This window comes from Acinonyx jubatus, chromosome A3 (assembly GCF_027475565.1).
Source record: "Acinonyx jubatus isolate Ajub_Pintada_27869175 chromosome A3, VMU_Ajub_asm_v1.0, whole genome shotgun sequence".
Classification (NCBI taxonomy): Eukaryota; Metazoa; Chordata; class Mammalia; order Carnivora; family Felidae; genus Acinonyx; species Acinonyx jubatus.
This window is the reverse complement of record NC_069388.1, coordinates 77504193-77526512: the sequence shown is the minus strand read 5'-3', so window position 1 is coordinate 77526512 and position 22320 is coordinate 77504193. Positions and strand designations below refer to the sequence as shown.

The window sequence follows — 22320 nt, the reverse complement described above, 5'->3', positions numbered from 1 at the left end:
GAAAAACTATTCATGAAGCATAATAAGTATCCCAAAGGATTCATGCATTTGCTGAGTTTAAAAGAAACAGTTCATTCTTCCAAATAAGATAAGCTCAATAAAAAACTAATACGAAAGAACATGTCAAGGCAATGCTGAAAAAACAAAACTTCTTGTGTTGAATAAATATTCCAATGTGTTTTTCTAAGTTAGGCAGTTCTAGTATTCAGCAAAATAATTTTTTTTTAAGTTTGTTTATTTTTGAGACAGAGAGAGACAGAGCGTGAACGGGGGAGGGGCAGAGAGAGAGGGAGACACAGAATCAGAAGCAGGCTCCAGGCTCTGAGCCATCAGCCCAGAGCCTGACGCAGGGCTCAAACTCACGGACCGCGAGACCGTGACCTGAGCTGAAGTCGGACGCTTAACCGACTGAGCCACCCAGGGGCCCCGCAAATTTTGATTTTTAATTAAGTATATGTGATTCTGAAATTCTAGATGGATATAAATCCTTTGTGACATTTTTACAGAATGTAAAAAGTTTCAATATACACAGAAAAATTTACAAAACATACACTTGCTGTAACATTGTACTTTTAATTTTGCTTTACATTTTTTAAAATGTTTATTTTTGAGAGCGAGAGATAGAGTGTGAGCGGGGTAGGGGCAGAGAGAGAGAGAGAGAGAGAGAGAGAGAGAGAGAGAGAGAGAATCCAAAGCAGGCTCCAGGCTTTGAGTCAGCACAGAGCCCAACGTGGGACTCAAACCCACAAACTGGGAGATCATGACCTGAGCCAAAATTGGATGCTTAACTGACTGAGCCACCGAGGCGCCCCTGCTTTACATTTTTTAAGGAGTACTCTCACGTGAGACAGATGTAGCAGCTATGCCCCATGTTATTAGTGAGGAAACTGAAAAATACTGTGAGCTAAATCTTGCAGTAAGTTCATAGTGGTAACCAGACTAGCAAATAGATCTCCCAAAACCTAGATTTGTGGTCTTGTATTTATAACCTTTTAGGTTTTTATTTTTATATAAATGTAAATCTGATATTTTTCTTTACATCACAAGGAAATAGCACAAATTGGTTTGCAGTAGTTAATATATACAATGATATGAAGAAAAATAGAGACTTTTTATATTAATTTCAACCTGCAAAGAGTTAACAGTTTATCTTCAAAAAATGTCAACCAAGTTTAATATACTTTTATTTGTCCAGTAAAAGTAACTTCACAATCTATTCAAAATGAAATTTTAACTGAAGAACAATTTCTGTTCTTTTTTCCATCAAAGAAAGCAGAAGATAAAAGACAGCTATATTCAAGTAAACATACAATTATGACATAAAGATAGACTGAATCAAGTACCTACATAAAATGTTAAAACAAGAAAATTTATAGTCCTCTTACCTTTTCCTTTCTAAACTGATAAAATACAATCAGAAAATTTTTTTAAATGAAATCTGTTTTCTTACTGTAACTTGTGATTTATTGTTCTGTTTAATTGAAAATGTTTTGGTTTCAGTTAGTAATTTCTGTAAAGTAGTACTCCTTAAATAAGTTTCTAAAAACAATAATAGATCTGTGAACATTACATTTAATCTCAACTAAAAAATTACACTAAAACTATCATGATAAAAAAGGCTACAAAATTTCTCTGCTTATTTTCCTAAATTCCTTTTACAAAATTCTAATCGAAAAGGAATTTTCAGAAACAAATAGTTACCAGATAACGTATATTGCAATTTAGCATACTTAACCAAAAAACAAATACCCTAAGAAAAGTGAAATTGTTTTTGTCATTCATTCTGTGCTATACTCTTCTCCCTAGGCACCTTTAATAGTCACAAATTCTATCCTTAATGCCTCAGCATTTCACCCCTACCTGACTTGACTTCTAGCAATCAATTTAGGTGTTTCTTTAAAAAAATTTTTTTTAAATGTTTATTTTTGAGAGAGACAGAGAGAGCAGGGGTGGGGGGCAGAGAGAGAGGGGGATGGAGGATCTGAAGCAGGCTCTGCGATGACAGCACAGAGACTGATGCAGGGCTTGAACTCATGAACTGTAAGATCATGACCTGAGCCAAAGCTGGACGCTTAACACACTGAGCAACCCAAGCACCCACAATTTACATGTTTGAACACCAAATTTAATAATTTGCTTTGTCAAAAATTGTTTCAAGGACAAAATATCCATAAATTACTCTAACAAAACCAGAACCTCTAATTGTAGAACACAAATGGAAAATAATATGCAAGGAACTTTATCTCAACTTGAAGAGTAAGTATCTCGGTGTTCGAAAAATAGGCTTAAGATAAATAAATTTTACTATCTTATTATTTTTTTCTGCACAGGGTCAATATTTGTATTTTATATTATATGTTTAAATTATATGTTACTTATTATATTGTCATTTCAAAGGAGAGGCTCCCAAAAAGACTTTAGTAAAGTTCCATGCTATATATTTGTATATACGTATATATCTGGATCTTCTATGTTTTAGTGTGAACTGTTCTAGAATTATTTACAACATAAAGTCTGTAAGAAGATGAAAATACTAAATCAAAATCTTTATCAAATAGTCCCAGGCTTTCAGCAAGTATCTGTAAATGTATTTTTGTACACCTGTATTCCTGAAAGTATTATTTTGTACTATGATCACAACGTTTAGGTTTTCCAGTTTTGTATGATTTTCCAATTTTATGGCTAAATATTCAGTGAAGTTTAACTGCATTTAAAGTCATTATTAAATATAAAACAAGTTGTATAGTATTATCATATGCTAAATGGCATTGCGTTTATAGTCTCAGTAGTAAAAACTAAACCTAACAGAATGTGTATCCAATGTGACACGTTTTCAATGTTTACAGAACAGCCTGAATATGGAATTTAAAAAGTAATTATACGAGGGAAAAGCAGAGAATCCATGAAAAGATATAAATCATTACCGCTGGAAATGATTATACTGTAATGTGTAAATTTGAAGGATTTGAGTCTTGGCTGGAGAAAAAGAAAGTAAATCCTTCATATATTCTGATTTATCCAGGATGAAAACTAGTCATATTGTAAAGGGATAAAACATTCCATGATCATCAGAAGAAATGGAAATAATCTGTAAGAAAGAGAATTTTCAGCCTTTTTTACTAGCAGGAAAAACTATAAGGGCTAAATATCACTCTAGAACCATGCTTCTAGTGACCTTTTCAAGACCTTTTCAAGATGAATTTTTAAAAATACAATAAAAGTTAAAAGTATTAATTGTTAGTAGATAAAAATATATTACTGCCTAAAGCAAACCCAAGACTGCATATAACACAGATCAGAAAATTTTTATTATTCAGTTTAATTAAAGTTGTTAAAAAAAAATTAGCCTTTTGCCTGTTCTCATATTTGTGTGTTATCACTCGTTATCTGAGGATTCCAAATCAATTCCAAATCTCTAACTTTAAAAAGCATTAATGACCCCTACTGTAGCAAACAGTGTATTCTATAGTTCATCAAACTTACTCTTTCAATAAACACAGGATTTTATATAAGATGAAAATGACAGCAGTCTCCATAATCTTAAAATCTAGGTGAAACAAATACCCTCATGGTCTAAGAACTCGTAAAATGTAACCAGGTCACTAGACCAACATACTAGTGTACAACTTTAATAATTTCTAGCAGCAAAACACCTGGAATAGCCATTAACAAATGTGTTCATTGGATTGTAGATTAATTTCTTTGTAAGAAGTAATTTTTAAAAAGTATAGTTCAATTGCAGGCAAACATGAAAGATATCAAAGATCTTGTTTATCTCCACCTTTCCCAGTGGAATCAGGTGCAACTGGAACCTTATTAGTCTCAACAAAAACAGATTCAAAGGCAGCTTCCTGTTCATCCAAAGAATCAGCAGCCGTGGCTCCTTTAATTAGTGTTGTGTTGGTAAAAGATTGTTGCTGCTTGGAAATTTTACTGGATTCCATTGCTTTTCTACCTCTTCTTTTACCAAGAATTTTGACATAATTAGCAGGTATAAGTCCTGTTGTTTGACCATCAAGACTAGCCAGAAGCCAACCACGCACTTTGGGTTGCTGTTCTGATGGAAGAAAAGACAGCCTTGTAATTATAACACATTTTGGAGTCCAACAAAATATTAATAATAAAATATTAAGATCTGTTACACTTACACAATAAAATACATAAAAAAATACATATATTCAAAATCAAATGAGTAGGCTTAACAGTTCTAGAGTCCCTTCTTACAATTTATACTTTTTATTTTATACTTACTATATTTTCAGCCTTGAAGAACATGAAGTTTATTATTAGTTGGTCCATTCATAGAGTAAGGAGATTCAATTCTCCTAAAAGCTAAAACTAACATCACTGTCTTTCATATTTTTTTTCAATATATGAAATTTATCGTCAAATTGGTTTCCATACAACACCCAGTGCTCATCCCAAAAGATGCCCTCTTCAATACCCATCACCCACCCTCCCCTCCCTCCCACCCCCCGTCAACCTTCAGTTTGTTCTCAGTTTTTAAGAGTCTCTTATGCTTTGGCTCTCTCCCATGTCTTTCATATTTTAAACTGAAATTTAAGAAATGAATTTCTCAGTCCTTCTCAATAGAAGTTACAGGGAAGTATAGAAAATACATACCTTTATACAAGCCAAATTTCTTTACGTAACTTTTGGCCAAAATACAAAATTCATTCCATGTGATTGTGATGAATAATTCTGAAGATACTGAATGCTAACTTTAATCCAAGATAGGCAAAAATAAAGGCCTCAGTTATCTCTAGGCACATGACAAAAAGGTAAGGCAGTACTCTAAGCTTAAAGTAGGAAAGATTTATTTAATATATTCAATTTTGTTTTTTGGTATTTTAAAGATTACTCATATCTTTAAAAAGCTGTTTAACTGTTAGGGTTTTAGGTCAACACTATAAGTTAGGTACAATATAACATTTTTATGTCTAATACTCTACAATAGAGAATAAATAAAACACTTAAAATCAACCATGTCTGTGACTGATTTTGTTCTAAATGCTCAAATGTATTTTGGGCAAAGGAAGAAAACAAAGAAGCAAAGCTAAAGTGTTAAGAGGTGTCATTAGTGGAAGAATAATATGAGATATAAAATTTTCCTGAAATACTATAATTGAAAGAAACCACACTTGATCTTCTTTATACTTTATTTAGATTAAAACTAATTATTTGTATGGGTCTAACAATAAATCTTAAAAAGAAATCACTCTTTTGTAATCCAAAATAGGAAAGTGCTATTTTCACTAGAAGAAAAATATGAATCTAATACTTAGAAGCCTAGGTTTTATGTATGAGGGATGAGGCAGAGATTTAGCAAATTTGATCCAAAATTTTCAATTATTTATACAATAAATTATGTGAACATGGAAGATATTTTTTCCCTATGTAATGACTAGAACTAATTAAAGGCTCAAGTTTCCATTAATAGATCACATGGAAAACAGCCAAAGTGGTTACACGTACAGGTTCTGAAGTCAGACAAACCTAGGTTCATAGTCCAGCTCCATCACACCTTAGCTTTGTGATCCCATTTAGTTATTCTGAGTCTCAGTTTTCTCATAAGTAAAACAAGGTCAGGATGATAATAGTACCTACATCACAGCATTATTATAAGAGTTAAATGAAAGATATATAGTGCCTTATCCTATAAAGGATAACTGTTACTATTGTCACTAGTATTTTTACCAACAAAATGTTACTCTTCCTAGCAAACCTGAATCCCCACAAACACACAGAAATCTTTTTTTTTTTTTTTTTTTTTTTTTTGCAAATCCATAAAAATTCTGATCATCCTTACTGAGGAAAGCTAAGGGAAAAGGCCATTTTACCTGGAACCATTAAAAACTATTAGTGACCTGGTTCAAAAATAAACCTGTGATGTGTATAAATTCCTTGCTGAAGTTCTTTAATACTTCATGACAGTAATTCCTAAAATATTCATGTTGGGAGTTTCTGAAGTAAACTAGTCAAATAAAAAAGAAAGCAATACCAGTCCAAGCAATTAAAGACTGACAGGGATACTTATGTCACAGGAGAATTTCTTCGGGTTGTTAGATTTGTTACATGTAGTGTTAATCTCATGTTTTTGTGTGGGGATTAACAGAGTTTGGAATTCAAGTTTTGAGTTTATAAGTGATTATATACATAAACAGAATCTTTCCTTATCTCAGTGAAATACTATTGGAACAACCCTGTTGGGCATTTTTCTTCCACATCCCTGGATCTGGAAGGTCTAAACTGACACAAAAGAGAAATACTAGCAACTACTTCTGAGTTAACGAACAAGGACCAAGATCTTTTGTTGCAGTTTTTAATAGTACATTTACAAATTCAAAAAATTCATGGGTAATTCCAATTTATTCATGTTTTGTTACCTTTGAGAGCTAAGTTTAGCATATCACCAGCACGGAAAGAAATTTCTTCTTCGGACACAGCAGCAAAATCATATTCTGCTCTAGCAACTACATGGTCATCCTCACCACTTGCCCAGTTGGTGTTGTCTACAAACCAAATTAAGAATTAAAGTTAGGGTTAGTGTTAACTGGCTATGGTGTAAACTGTATAAATCTATTTGCCAAGAGAAAAGCACCACCCTCTGCCAAAGTAAATTCTATAATTAACACTATGCAAAATCCAAAAATATGCTCACTAGGATATATATTATGAACTTCCTCCTTTTTTTCAAGGTCAAAATTACAATTACCTGTATATTGTCTTATCCATCCCTGCCAGTAAGTTTTAGAAAGATAAGGGAATTATGTCCTATGCATACCTGTAGCCTCTACAGCATCAAGTTCAGTACCCTGTAAACAGTAGTCAGGCAATGTGTACTCTTACATTAAACAAACAATAAACTAATCAGTAAGCCTGTTTTTGCTATATATTCATTTTCCAGTTTTCAAGTTCTTAACTGAAAATATAATTGGATCAAAATATTAAATACAAATGAACACAAAGAACGTTAATTTAACAAATCTATTCTTGAAATTCGAGATTGTTATGTGGTTTTTGAACCTATTCTATTACTCTTACCTGTGACTTCATCATTATGGGTAGACAGAAGTTTCCAGATGAGGTAAGGACCACCAAGGATAACAGCAAAGAACAAGAATATTGGCCAAGATTTGGCTGAATTAGCTGCTTTGTCCTCGGCACCAAGGCAAGCCACAGTTCCTTCACTTTCTGCCCACAGGTCCTCATTCTCAGAGCCTCTTCTTAAACCTATCATCCACTGTAACCGTCTGTAGAGATACCTTATAGTCCTAACTAATGCAAAAGCTGAAAAAACCTTTGTGAAATGTATTTTTAATCGGGAAAAGTGATTTGCTACATCCAATACAGCCCTGAAACTGTTATAGACAGCTGAAAAGGTAGCATCCATCATCATACTGACAGAGGCAAATGCATGCACAATACTTTCAATGGACTGAAATGCACCTCTGCTGCTTTCTTCAGCTTGCTGAACAAATCTGCTGGGTGGCAGATCATCTACACGGAGGCGGTTATAGCCCAACCCATTATATCCATAACTATAAGGGCTATAGCTTCCATAAAACGAATTTCCATAGGCACCATATCCTGAAGAAAATGAACTGTAAGCAGGTCTGAAAGTATTCACATTGCTGCTTCCTGTCTGCTGTGATGGCCTTGGAAGAATAGGTGGGGGCACTCTGGTAAGTGTTGGTTGTCCAGGTCTTGTCAATAAACTAGGACCCAAATCAGCAGATCTAAAAAAAAAAAAAAAAAGATTCAAAATAGTATCTTAAGCACATAATAAATTCAATTCAAAGAAACTATTAAACACCTCTTACATACCCAGTGTTAATGACAGATCTACTGAAGAGGTGGTAAAAATAAGGATTAGTCTCTAATACCTACATGCTTAGAATCTCAGTGTTAAAATGAACAAGATAAAAGAGCTGACTAAACTCTATTTTCTTGTTTACTTGCTAGCATTATTAGCAGTATCTTCAACCTATTTTCTCAGAGTTAGTTACAACTAGGTATTTGTCCATCCTTGCCTCTAAATGGCACTATCTTAATCATTATAGTTTTATAATAGGTCTTAGCAGTATTCAATAAAACACGTCCTCCTCCAATGTTCTTCATCTTCAAGAGTGTTTTAGCTTTTTTGACCCTTTGAATTTCCATATACATTTTAGAATCAGAGCTTTAAGTTCCACACCCTCTCCCTCAAAAAAACCCTATTGAGGGGTGCCTGGGTGGCTCAGTTAAATGGCTGATTCTTAGTTTCGGCTCAGTTCATGATCTCATGGTCTGTGAGTTCAAGCCACACTGACAGCGCAGAGCCTGCTTGGGATTCTCCCTCTTTCTCTGCCCCAAGTGCGTGTACTCTCTTTCTCTCTCTCTCTCAAAATAAATAAACATTTAAAAAAATACTTACAAAAAAACCCTATTGAGATTGTTTGGGATTACAATGAATCTGTAGGTTAATTTGAGATAAACCATATCTTTATAATATTTAGAGTTTCAACCCACATTTATTAGGTTTTTGTTTTGTTTTGAGAGAGACACAGAGAGAGCACAAGTGTGCAGGAGAGGGAGAGGGGAGAAAGAAATTCTCAAGCAGGCTCTATGGAGGCCCAGATGTAGGGCTGGATCTCACAACCTCAGCTGAAATCAAGAAATCAAGAGTCAGACACTAAACCAACTGAACCAATCAGGTGGCCCTATTAGATCTTTTAAAGATTTTTCTGAATAATCGTTTTTAAAAATAACTTTAAGTTTCCATACTGTTTTATAGTTTCCTTGTGGCAGGTTTTCTTTAGATTTATTCCTGTATATTTGATATTTTTTGATGCTACTATAAATGGTGTCTTCTAAAATTTCACTTTGATACTGTTATGTAGAAATAATGGATTTTTTTTTTTTAATATGGTGCTTGTATCCAACAAACTTGTTTTTGATTCTTCTGGATTTTCAATTAAGGATTTGCAGTCATATTGTATGTGAATGATGGGTATATTTCCAATTCTTAGAGTTTTGATTATTAAGGAAGGTATTGCACCTAAGACATGTGTCCAATCTTGAATAGAAGTGATTAATAGGCATTCTTGTCTCATTTCTGATCTCAAAGGGAAATTTCTCAACATGTAACCATTATTATGTTTACTGTAGAGTTATTGTAAATTTAGTAACTTGTTTTCTATTTCTATTTGCTAAGAGTTTTTACCATGAACATTGAATTTATCAAATGATTTCTCAACATCTATCAAGATGATTATGATTTTAATTACAAATTCAATTTCTTTAGTATCATGCTACTTAAAGTATGGTTTGTCGATCAGTGCTAATTTATGAGTCATATGCACTGACCTATAATGAGAAAAGTACAACAAATAAGACTGTTTAAGCAATCTGACATTGTTATATTTTTACTGTATTTTATAAAGGTATTAGGTATCAGCACAAATATTTTGAGAAGCATTGTTGTATAATTATAAGACTACTCCTTTTCTCTATTTAAAAACATTTTTTTTAATGTTTACTTTTGAAAGAGAGAGAGAGACTAGGAGACACAGAATCTGAAGCAAGCTCCAGGCTCAGCGCTATCAGCACAGAGCTTGACATGGGGCTCGAACCCACAAACCATCAGATGATGACCTGAGCTGTCAGACGCTTAACTGACTGAGCCACCCAGGCGCCCCTCATTTTCTCTATTAAAAAAAATTTTTTTTTCAACGTTTATTTATTTTTGGGACAGAGAGAGACAGAGCATGAACGGGGGAGGGGCAGAGAGAGAGGGAGACACAGAATCGGAAACAGGCCCCAGGCTCTGAGCCATCAGCCCAGAGCCTGACGCGGGGCTCGAACTCCCGGACCGTGAGATCGTGACCTGGCTGAAGTCGGACGCTTAACCGACTGCGCCACCCAGGCGCCCCTCTATTTTTAAATTATACCTTGCTTAATCCTCTAAATCTCTTCCCATCCTTTCTGCATTTTCTGCCCTTTTGTCTCTTTGTGCAAAAATATGTTGGATATTTTCTTCCTAATTATCCTTTAGGTCCTGCTATTCAAAAGGGCCAATACATCACAAAATAAGTATCTTGTACCATAATGTGAATTAATGAACTCTTTTTTAAAAAATTTTTTTAAGCTTATTTATTTATTTTTAAGAGAGAGAGAGTGTGTGTGAGTGGGGCAGGGGCAGATAGAGAGGGGGACAGAGGACCTGAAGCAGGCTCTGTACTGACAGCAGAGAGCCTGATGTGGGGCTCAAACTCACAAACTGTGAGATCATGATCTGAGCCAAAGGCAGATGCTTAACCAACTGAGCCACCCAGGTGCCTCTTTATCAATGAATTCTTAATGCCAACTGAACTAAATAGTGTGCTTAGTATTAATGTTGCTTTACATTCTGGCCAAAGTTTCATTATCTTTTTGTGGGCTGCTAATTTATAGTTTGAAAACAGCAGCCAGTCTTGGTAGCTACAGAACACACTTAGAACGTTGCTCTAAGTCACTATCTCTGTAGCAGTGTCTAAACTGTTGCTAAACCCAATGAGTTACTAAGTTTGGTTACTGCATTTTTGTTCTACATATTCCTTTTCCTTTTGATAGTTTCCAATTATCTGCCAAAATTCCTTGTTTTCTTCTATTGCCTTCAACATATTAAACATTTTAAATTTATGTTAAAGTCTGTTCAGTAACTCCAATTTCTAGAGTCCCTTTGAAATCTGTTTTCTCATATGTTGTTTCACTTAGTTTCAATTTATGTTATCTAATATCCTTCTGGGTCCTGCTACTTGATTTTGCTTATGCATGAGACATACATGAAGAATTGTGGCAAGAATTTGAGACTCTGGATGATGCTCTCTTCCTCTAGGTGTATTTCATTCTGGATACTATTTTCTGAACTATCCTCTAGTTTGCTTCAGGCAAACTAGCCTGTTAAAGCTATTATCAATCCATGATTGTCCCTAATCTAATTTCAGGGATTGAGATGATCTGAAGCTGGGTTCATGCTCCTGTAAGGGAGTGTCTGCTTCTTTTATACTCTCATATCTAGATAGATGTATCTTTTTAGGGTCATAACACAAGGTATGGGTAATTTATCAGCACCCTGTCTTGGAGGACTACTAGACTCTAACCATACTCCAAGAATCTGTCGAAGGTGCTCTTCAACTAGCTTCCCATCATCTAAACTGCTTCTTTTGGAATCAGCAGCAGCTTCTATGAGAATCTACTCTCACCTTTGTGGATTTCCATCTTTCTCTTTTTCCATCTTTTGGATCTGGGCTCCATAAATCTTTACCTTATTTATTCTATAATGCATTCAAGCAGATGTTTTTAAGCAGATGTTTTTATATTCTGCCTAGTTTTTCTATTTGTCCTTAATAGCGTTGTTTTTTTTCCTTAAATTATTCTACTGTCATCAGAAGTCCTTCCCACAATTCTTTGTCCATCATCGTACAGTATCTTACATTTGTATACATGTCTGCCTCTTCTACAAGGTGAGCTCCTCATAGGTGCAGGAGTTATCCTTGTTTCTCCATCACCTACTACAGTGCTTAGCATATAAAAGGTACTGATACAACCACTATGCTGAAGTCTCTTTTTAGTGAATATTTAAAACACATATATCACACAGATCATTAATACAGATTATTTTTTCTTTATATATCCTTTTTTTATAAGTTTTGATGAATATGTTAGTTTAAAAATTGTAAGGAATTAAATGTAAATGCTTAATAAAAAAAAGAAAGTTTCTTCCAACTCTTCTCTGGTTTTAATGCTATTTTTGGCATATACAAGTACATTCAGTGTCCACATTCCATCTGGCCTTCTGTTACAACCAGCAAAATGAGAAATCAACACACCTACAACTTATAACAAAAGATGTATATTCTGTGCTGAACGTGCCAAAAGTCTCACCAACCCAACTTTTTATTTTGAAAAATTTCAAACAGAAAAAAAAGTTGAAAGTACAATGAATACCCTCATTCCTTCTATCTAGATTCAACAACTATTATTGTTTTGCCACATGAACTTTCTTTCTCTCAATGTCTAGTCTTTTAAAAATTCTTGAACCATTTAAAATTAACTTGCAGACTTGATACATTACTCCTAAATACCTCAACATGTTATTTCCTAAGAGCAAAGATATTTCAGACAAAACATAATGCCATTTTCACATCTCTAAAAATTAACAATTCCATATCATTATCCAATTAAAATTCAACACATATCCATTACCCTCAAGTGTCTTCAGTTTTATTGAGATACCAGAGGTGTACAACTACCTACCTAAGTAATTCCAGAACATTTTTAGCATCCCAGTAAGAAATCCCACATTCATTAGCAGTCACTACCTATTTCCTGCTCTATTCCCTATCCTAGGCAATGACTAGTCTAATTTCTGTTTCTATAGGTTTGTCTATTCTGGTGATTTCACATACAGTTAATTCTTGTTATTTGCGATAGTCATAGTCTATAAATTTGCTATGAACATCTAATTAACAAATAGAATCATTGTTCCTGGGGGAAACAATGCACTTCAGCATTATACTTAGAGGCCGTTTTAAAATAGCAAAATCACCAACAAAAATATGAAAAATGTGGCATCCATTTGGTTGTTAAAAGGACACCTGCTTTAAGCTTAAAGCTAAAACAAGAAGCAGGAGTGTTGCTTTGTTCAATCTCAGCTCATCTCATCTGAGATGACTCAAATCTTTTGCTACCCTATCCATGTCTGTGAATGATCATGAAAGTGTCATGAGCATTGATTTGGGGGTTACAATAAATTTTAGTGAGGAGAATTAGGAAATTTGGCATCTGCAAATAATGAGAATCTACTGTAAATGAATCATACAACATATAGTATTTTGTGACTGGCTACTTTTACTTAATGTAATGTTTTGAAGTTTCATCCATATTGTAGCATTTATCAGTACTTTATTCCTGTTTCCTGCTGAGTTATATTTGTTTATGCATCAGTTGATAGATATAGTGTTGTTTCCACTTTTTGGCTTTTGTGACTGTTATCATAAACATTTATGTACAAATTTTTGTGTGGACATACGCTTTCATATCTCTTGGGTATATATACCTAGGCATGGAATTGGTGGATCATAGAGTAACTATGCTTAACCTTCTATGGCACTGCCAGATTGTCTTCCAAAGCAACTGTACCATTTTATATTCCTATCAGTAGTGCATGAGGGTTCCAACTTCTCCACATCTTTGCCAATACTTGTTATTATCTTTTTCATTATAGCCAGCCTAGTGGGTATGAAGTGGTATCTCATTGTGATTTTGTTTTGCATGTCCCTGACAGTTAATGATGTTGAGTATCTTTTCATGTGCTTATTTGCCAGTTTTATTATTATTATTTTTTTAATGTTTATTTCTGAGACAGAGATAGAGCATGAGTGGGGGAGGGGCAGAGAGAGAGGGAGACACAGAATCCGAAGCAGGCTCCAGGCTCCAAGCTGTCAGCACATAGCCTGACGCAGGGCTCAAACTCACAAACCGTGAGATCATGACCTGAGCCGAAGTCAGTCGCTCAACCGACTGAGCCACCCAGGTGCCCCTTATTTGCCAGTTTTAACTCTTCTCTGGAGAAATGTGTATTTAGATATTTTGCCCATTTGAAAAATTACGGTACTTGCCTTTTTATCATTGAGTTTTAAGAGTCAAATGTCTTTTAGGTTGTTGTGGGTTTTTTTTAACAAAAATTCAATTAAGGTTCACACACTGCATTTGGTTGTTTGTCTCATTTCTTCTAAATTAGAATCATTCCATTTTTTGGAATGCCCTGGACTTTTTGAAGAGTCCAGCCAGTTTTCTTTTAGAATGTCTTACATTCTAAATCTGTGTTTTCCCAAAATGTTGTTTAAATATATCTCTATCCTTTACATTTCCAGTTAAATTAAACATTGCATCTAAAGGTTTAATTAGAATCATGTTAACATTTTTGGCAAGAATAATTCATGGGTTATGTTTACTTCATATTGTATCACATCACAAAAAGTAGAACCAAACTTTAAAAAGGGTCAGGTGACTAACAGTGTAGTTATTTCCTGGTTTTCATAAAGCAGCTCTGCTCTAAAGTAAGAGCAATAATAGATAAAACAAAAAGAACAAATAGGCATATCTAGATTTACATAACAGAAACCAAACAGAAATGTAAAATGATTGGAAGGGTGATGCTACAGGCCTACTCAATTCTGGGTTTGAAATCAGGTAGTGACAACCAGGACGTAGCCTTCTAGGAAGTAACAAGAACTAACAGTGCTCCTTTCTAATGGAAATAATTCACTGCTTGAAGCTGTGGCCTGGGATGCATCACTTTGGCTTCTAAAAAGAGATTATGAAACTTGCTGACAGTAGTTTTAAGATTTTTAGGAAGTTACAGAACTAAGAAGGGTAGGACTCTGACTAGGCCTCAAGACCAGGAAATGAAACAACTACTGACTCAGTGACTTCATCTTTGATATCCTTAATCTAAGCCACCATTTTTACACCTGATTCTTACATGGGAGGGTGCATGCTGAAGGAGCAGGGAGAGCCAATAGAAAACCTACTAGACACAGAGATAAATGGAAGGGAAAGGAGAGGAAACAACTCAAAAATGCCTATTCAAAACAAACATATCAAAAATGCCGTACACAAGAAGAAATAAAAACACTAAGAAACCAAACTAACAAAAATCAACAATTAGAAGGAAAATTCATTCAAGGAAAAATAAGTTTCATGTAACAGCTCAACAAGGATTGCAAATATGTTTAAAAAAATTTTTTTAAACATTTATTTATTTTTGAGACAGAGAGAGACAGAGCATGAATGGGGGAAGGTCAGAGAGAGAGGGAGACACAGAATCCGAAACAGGCTCCAGGCTCTGAGCTGTCAGCACAGAGCCTGATGCAGGGCTCGAACTCACAGACCGCGAGATCATGACGTGAGCCGAAGTTGGACGTTTAACCAACTGAGCCACCCAGGCGCCCTGCAAATATGTTTAAAATAGACATCAATGAAGCAATGACATCTGTGAAATAAAAATTGAAATAAATAAAAACATGTAAATATGAAGAAAACTCCATTACAAAGCTTAGAGATGATGCTCACAGCCACAGGGATTATCTTGCAACTATGAGGCAAAAAGAAAATTAGTTGTAGACTAAGGAACACAGTGAAAATATAGATAGAACTTGGGGAATTCCACTTCAACCAATGGCATTCTAGGTAATCAGACTAATCCTGCCACTAAAAAAAAAAAAGTAGAAAAGCTAAAAACATACATTACCTGTTTAAAACATGAAAGAACAAGGTACTGAAGAATTTAAAATAACTGAAACTATGAACTTAATGATTGGTTCAGTACCAGATTGGACATTTTGAAAGAAAAACATCAGTGAACTACGAAAGAATTCCGAAGAAAATACCCAGAATGAAGTATGAGTAACAAAAGAATATATACAGAAAGGAGTATAAGGTATGGGCTGTACAGTGAAATACAGAGCATATATGCTGTTGGAGTCAAAGGGGTGAAAAGATGACGGGCCGAAGGAATATTTGAAGAGATAATGGCTGAAACTTTTCTGACATTAATGAAAGACATCAAATCAGATTCAAGTATCTCTATGAATCCCACCCAAAATAACACAAACGAAACCGTTTACCTTGAGGCCCAACAAAGTATAATCGCCGAAAACCAAAAACAAAGACGGAAATCTTTAAAGCACTGGAGGAAAAAAAGAGATTCCTTTCAAAGAAGAAAGACTAATACAGAAATGGCCCAAACTCTCAGAAAGCTTACAGAAAAAAATTTAAAAAGGGAGCCAGGAAAAACGTAGGTTCCTAATGACAATGTTGAGTTAGGAGATCTCTAGACTTTTTGTTAACTAAACAAGAAATGTCTTTATAGTCCAAAACTCAGTAAGTCACATATTATTACTTGTAGTGGAAACTATTCCTGATACAACGTTTAATAGGAGTCCCCTAGAAGAAGAGATGGGAAAGAATATTTCTTCAACAATAGAGATATAATTAGTGAAAAATTTCCTGAATTAAAAGAAAGATTGATGGCACAAAAACAGACCCATAGACCAATGGAATAGAATAGAAACCCCAGAACTAGACCCACAAACGTATGGCCAACTAATCTTTGACAAAGCAGGAAAGAACATCCAATGGAAAAAAGACAGTCTCTTTAACAAATGGTGCTGGGAGAACTGGACAGCAACATGCAGAAGGATGAAACTAGACCATTTTCTCACACCATTCACAAAAACAAACTCAAAATGGATAAAGGACCTGAATGTGAGGCAGGAAACCATCAAAAACCCTAGAGGAAAAAGCAGGAAAAAACCTCTCTGACCTCAGCTGCAGCAATTTCTTACTTGATACATCCCCAAAGGCAAGGGAATTAAAAGCAAAAGTGAACTACTGGGACCTCACGAAGATAAAAAGCTTCTGCACAGCAAAGGAAACAATCAACAAAACTAAAAGGCAACCTACAGAATGGGAAAAGGTATTTGCAAATGACATATCGGACAAAGGGCTAGTATCCAAAATCTATAAAGAGCTCACCAAACTCCACACCCGAAAAACAAATAACCCAGTGAAGAAATGGGCAGAAAACATGAATAGATACTTCTCTAAAGAAGACATCTGGATGGCCAACAGGCACATGAAAAGATGCTCAATGTCGGTCCTCATCAGGGAAATACAAATCAAAACCACACTCAGATATCACCTCACGCCAGTCAAAGTGGCCAAAATGAACAAATCAGGAGACTATGATGCTGGCAAGGATGTGGAGAAACAGGAACCCTCTTGCACTGTTGGTGGGAATGCAAACTGGTGCAGCTGCTCTGGAAAACAATGTGGAGGTTCCTCAAAAAATTAAAAATAGACCTACTCTATGACCCAGCAGTATCACTGCTAGGAATTTACCCAAGGGATATAGGAGTACTGATGCATAGGGGCACTTGTACCCCAATGTTTACAGCAGCACTTTCAACAATAGCCAAATTATGGAAAGAGCCTAAACGTCCATCAACTGACGAATGGATAAAGAAATTGTGGTTTATATACACAATGGAATACTACATGGCAATGAGAAAGAATGAAATATGGCCTTTTGTAGCAACATGGATGGAAGTGGAGAGTGTTATGCTAAGTGAAATAAGTCATACAGACAAAGACAGATACCATATGTTTTCACTCTTATGTGGATCCTGAGAAACTTAACAGAAGTCCATGGGGGAGGGGAAGAAAAAAAAAAAAAGAGGTTAGAGAGGGAGAGAGCCAAAGCGTAAGAGACTCTTAAAAACTGAGAACTGAGGGTTGATGGGAGAAGGGAGGGTGGGTGATGGGTATTGAGGAGGGCACCTTTTGGGATGAGCACTGGGTGTCGTATGGAAACCAATTTGACAATAAACTTCATATATTGAAAAAAAATAAAATAAAAAGAAAGAAAAGAAAAAATAAAAAGATTGAATCCTTACGGTGAAGGATTATGAGTGAGCATGAACACTGTAGCTACTGAGCAGGAGGAAAAAATATACATGTCTGTATATTCATACCTGAACAGAGCATAATAAAGTTGCAGAGGACCAAGGTATCAAGTAAAATCTTAAAGACTACTAAGGAAAAAATAATCTACCTATAAAGGAATAAAAATAAGACTCAAAAGAAAAATTTCTGTACCTATGCAACCTGGAAATAAAGCTAAAAAAGGATAGTGCAAAGAAAGAAAATTACAGGCTAATTTCACCTAGAAATATACATGCAAATATGTTAAAATATTAGAACAGAATTCAGCATTGTATTTTACAAACAATCACAATTAAGCAGTTCATCCAGAAATTTAAGGATTGATTAAATTAGAAAGTTAATTGATGTAAATAAATCACATTTCAAATTTTAAAAAATACATACGATTATCTCAACAAATTCTTAGAAGTCATTCATAATATTTAATACTCCTCATAATAAAAATCTGAGCAAGGAGATGGAAGTTCAAAAGGAGAACTATCAAAACCAAAAAGCAAATATCAAACTTAATAGTGAGACTTGAGAAGCATTCCAAAGAAAGTCAAGAGCAATACAAGATTGTTGGTTATCTATGCTGGCTTATTTGTAAATGACAGGACTGCAACATGGAACAAAGAGAATTTCAACCAAACCACCAGAACCAATTAAGTCTGAATTATGCTGGATATAAAAGATGGAAAAGTACTTCATGGAGACAGTCACAAAACACAATTGGAGGCAAAAAGTCCGTATTTTCATAAAATATAAAGCTTCAATAAAAATCACAGTAAGTCTTTTTATAATGGTTAAATGTAACAAAGGCAATTATGAAGAACAGCAATGTGGAGAGGTAACTGACATACCGGATATCAAAACTTATTAAAAACTGTGGTGGTTAGAAAGACCAACAGAATCCCAAACAGAACCACGCATTTAGGAAAACTGAATGTGATGACATTATAAACTAGCACAGAATATATAAATTAATGGTACTGGGACAGTTATCCACATGGAAAAAAAAAACTAGATTACCTATTTTGCATTGATTTTGTACAACAAAGTCAGTTCTAGGTGGATTAAAAATATGAATGTGAAATGCAGAACATGTAAAAAAAATATATAGAGGGGGTGCCTGGGTGGCTAAATCAGTTAAGGGTCAGTCTCTTGATTTTGGCTCACATCATCATCTTGTTGTCTGTGAGATCCACGCCCCCACCTCCAGACACCCTCCCCTAGTGCTCTGTGTTGACAGTGTGGAGCCTGCGTGGGATTCTCTGGCTGTGTTTCTCTCCCTCTCAAAATGAATGAGCTTAAAAAAAGAGAGAAAAAAAAAAGAAAAAGAAAATAGAGAAAAATTTTCTTGATCTAAGACAGGAAGGGTTTCTTAGCCAAGACACAAAAAACACAAACAATAAAATATGAAAATTTTGGCTATATTGAAATTAAAAAGTATCTGTACAACAAAAATGAACACAAATGTAAAGCAAAAAGACAAGCCACAGCCTGAAAGATATTAAAAACAAACATAATAGAATTAGTATAGAATTAGAATAAAGGACTCTTACCAAGTTAAGAAGCAAACATATAGCCAATTAAAAAGTGAGCCAAAGATATCAACAGAAAAATCTCAAATGTCTAATTAACTTTCAAAAAGACAATCTTATTACTAACCAGAGAAGTGCAAATTAAAGATGAAAATATTTCACATCCATTAGATTAGCAAATACAGAACTAAAAAATAACATCATCAAGTGTTTGAAAGAATGTAGAGAAACAGAATACCCTGCTAGTGAAAATGTAAAATCTGGTATAAAACCACTTTGGGAAGCAACTTGGCAACAGTTAGTACTTAAACATAAGCATACCCTCTACCAAGCAATTCTATTCCCAATAACATTATTAGAAAGCCTCTTGGAAATGTGGACAAGGAGAAAGGCACACAAATGGTCACTGCAGTTTTTAATATATAATACTTTAATACAACAGAATAGTTTGTTTTTATATAATAGAATATCCTATGGCAATTAAAATGGACTACAGCTATACGTATGAACAAGATAAATCTCAAAATCAATAATATTTAAGGGGAAAACATTTTGCAAAATGATACACACACATATGATTTGAAGTTTAAAAACATAGTGAATACTGTACACACACATATATATAACATATAAACCTAGGTACTAAAGTATCAAATAAAGTATGAAAACACAATTGGGTACATTAAACACCAAATAGGGACAGTAGTTACAGGAGGAAAGAAGAAAGAGAGGCTTAACCATTTCTGTAATTTTTATTTTTTAAAAAATATGAAAAAATGAGGCAAATCTGGAAAAATGTTAACATTTCTTAAAGCTAGGAGTGAATACACAAGTATTCATTATCTTACTCTCTACTGGTCTCTACGTGTTTAAAATTCACAATGAGAAAAAGTGGGAAAATGGTTAATTTTACATAAACAGAACTTTAACAGGATGTCAGGTATAAAATCTGTCTTCCAAATAGCTGTCCAAACTTTTTTTAAAAGTCAAATCGCTCATAAAAAAGGTAGCAGAAAGTGTCGCCTCATCTTAACAGTATAATTATGGCTCATTACTTGTTATGTATCTGTCATTATTAAATTAAGTTGCTAATATGTTCAAGCATCGTGACGTTTAAATAAGGATTACAAGATTTTAAAACACAGTAGAAATACATTCCAGTATACTGGGGATTTTTAGGTGTTAGGTAAACCTACTGTATGATAGGTGATGACATCCGAATGTCACCACTTAAATTTGGATGTCCAGATCCACCCAACACGAAACAGACAAGGCTGTGAAAGTCTTCTCTCATTCTATTTTAACTTTTTATCCATTTAACACTGATTAAAAACAAATACAAAACACACAGGGCTTAGAAAAATGACACACTATTTTGCACACAAAGGCCATCCATAGGCCTTGGATTTAGAACTCCGCTTAGAAGTTGCTTCTCCAAACCTTTATCCAAAACGTTGCTGAGTTATGCTAGAAAACAACTCAAAGTTGTATAGGCTTGGGTTCCAGTTGCGTAAAAGCGACCTTTTGGGCTTTCACCAACTTATCGAGAGGTTGTTAAAAGCTTTGGAGAGACTTTGTTCCCAGTCGAGCCGGGGCTGGGCAAGTGCCAGCCACTCTCATCTGCGGAAGACCGAAAAGTCTAACGCTTTAAAGGGGGTCTAGCAGTTTTGTCACGGCGTCCCGCTAACAGCAAGGGGCTGGAAGCCGCCCCCTTTCTTCCAAGCACCGGGACCCAGTGAGGCGCCCAGAGGCTCCCTGGACAATGTCCCTACCAAGAGCCGTCAAGTCAGAAACAGCTGTTTGACATCGAAATTCCCCACACTGGCGCCCTGTCCCCACCTTGATACCCTCACCGTTGGGGTTTGGTTGGGGGGGGGGAGGGGACACCTCAGCCCAACAACGGCCTCAACCGTCTCCTGCCAAGTTCCCGCTCCAGCCCGCCAAACCCGCGGTCTGAAGAATCCCACACTTACTGGAAAGTGGGGCCGGGTCCTGGTCCTGGCCCGGCCCCCGGAATTCGGCGGGTCTCCCAGGGTTTCGGGGGAGGCGGCGGCTGGGAAGCCATCTCCTCCGCCTCCGCTCACTCCTGGTCCGCGCTGGGACGCTCCAGGCCCGGGTACACTAGTACCTCGCGCGCCAGGCGCAACGGGCAGAATACCGAGCCCTCCACCCCGCCCACCCCTGCAGTCAGGACGTCGCTTGTGGTGCTTTGCTGGCTGGGACTTGAGGATAGGAAGATGCGGCTAATCCACGGGGGTGGGGAACACTCTCTTTATTTGCTTAAGCAAGAATTTCCATTCTAAACCTGAGGCTAAGGGCTCATCGATATTTCTAACAGCGACTACAACTTCCTAGACGTCGGAGTCCACGGAGGCTTCTCTGGGACTAGTCTGGCTCTGGCGGGGTGTTGGGTCCCACCGACTCCTACCCCAGAAGGGGTGGGGATGGGGTGAAGGGTTGGGGCGGTGCACCAGGCAATTTTTCTGGTTTCCCTACAAACGAGAAGGGGAGAGAGTTCATTCAGGCCCTGCGAGAGGACCTGGTACTTTCCTTCTAAAGCTCTCGTTTCCTCGGGGAACAGAATTGCTACACGCAGTAGGTGCGTTGTCTTTAGTCTTCCCCGTTCCCTCTGGGAGCCGGAAGGGGTTAAACCTTAGGCTCCGGCGTCGTGGGAGAAGGTGAGGCTGGAAGGTCCGAGGGGTGGGAGTGCGGCTTGGGCGCTGGAGAGGTTTGGATGGAGGGGGTTGTTTCCTTTCCGCTGGAGCGACCTTGTTAGCAAGGAGGGGTGAGTGGGAAGTTTCTTGGACCTGACTGAAGGGGGTAAGGGCTTGCTTGGCCGAAGGAGAGACTCGAGGTTAGATCTTGGATGAATTTCCGAGACTAGAGTACATTCTGCAGCTGAGTGTAACGGTAGCGCAATGAAGTTCTGAAAATCCACTTCTCCCCACCCCCATGAGACGAATGACACCCTTCTCTGTGGAAATGAGTATTAAAAGATCACGGGATGTGAGACTCAGTCTGGCCATTTTGGTGTTTTTTCACTCGCCCTTTCCCCTTCTCTGTTTGCAACGAATGGTTGCAGTTGTCCAAGAGGTGAAAATAAAGTCCATCGTCCTCTCCAAGTATCATTGTTTTGTGGAGAAGGGACCCGAAACCCGTAGGGACGCTGACACGTGGGAGGAAGTTCTGTTGCAATGACTTGTTCCGATTCTGTCTGTAAAACAAGCGAAAAGCAAAAAAAATAAAAAATAAAAAAAAAAAATCT

At 36.2% G+C, this 22320-nt stretch overlaps 2 protein-coding genes across 4 annotated transcripts in view; one reads left to right on the top strand and one right to left on the bottom strand.

The window, feature by feature from the left end:
- Positions 1-1167: 1167 nt before the first annotated feature.
- PEX13 (peroxisomal biogenesis factor 13) lies at positions 1168-21193 on the bottom strand. Its single transcript, XM_027072396.2, has 4 exons — positions 21029-21193; positions 7045-7739; positions 6387-6512; positions 1168-4057 (listed from the first exon to the last, which is right to left on the bottom strand). Exons 1-4 carry the CDS (start codon positions 21118-21120, stop codon positions 3759-3761), a joined length of 1212 nt encoding a protein of 403 aa, XP_026928197.1. The 5' UTR covers positions 21121-21193; the 3' UTR covers positions 1168-3758.
- Positions 21194-21524: 331 nt separating this feature from the next.
- PUS10 (pseudouridine synthase 10) overlaps positions 21525-22320 on the top strand; it is a 73004-nt gene continuing 72208 nt past the window's right edge. For 2 of the 3 annotated variants that reach the window (XR_008289337.1, XM_015070528.3), the window contains exon 1: positions 21610-21733. The gene's annotated coding sequence lies outside the window, so the exon portion shown is untranslated. Of the gene's footprint in view, positions 21734-22320 lie in introns of all 3 variants that reach the window. The other variant, XM_027072395.2, reaches the window with a different exon arrangement.

What these genes read in the sequence shown, in the direction of transcription:
- PEX13 (XM_027072396.2), bottom strand. Translation starts at nt 21,120, where the DNA reads ATGGCTTCCCAGCCGCCGCCTCCCCCGAAACCCTGGGAGACCCGCCGA. An exon ending in CCATAATGATGAAGTCACAG is followed by an intron (nt 6,513 to 7,044) that starts GTAAGAGTAATA and finishes TTTGGTTTGTAG; the next exon opens with ACAACACCAACTGGGCAAGT. An exon ending in GCTAAACTTAGCTCTCAAAG is followed by an intron (nt 4,058 to 6,386) that starts GTAACAAAACAT and finishes TTCTTCCATCAG; the next exon opens with AACAGCAACCCAAAGTGCGT.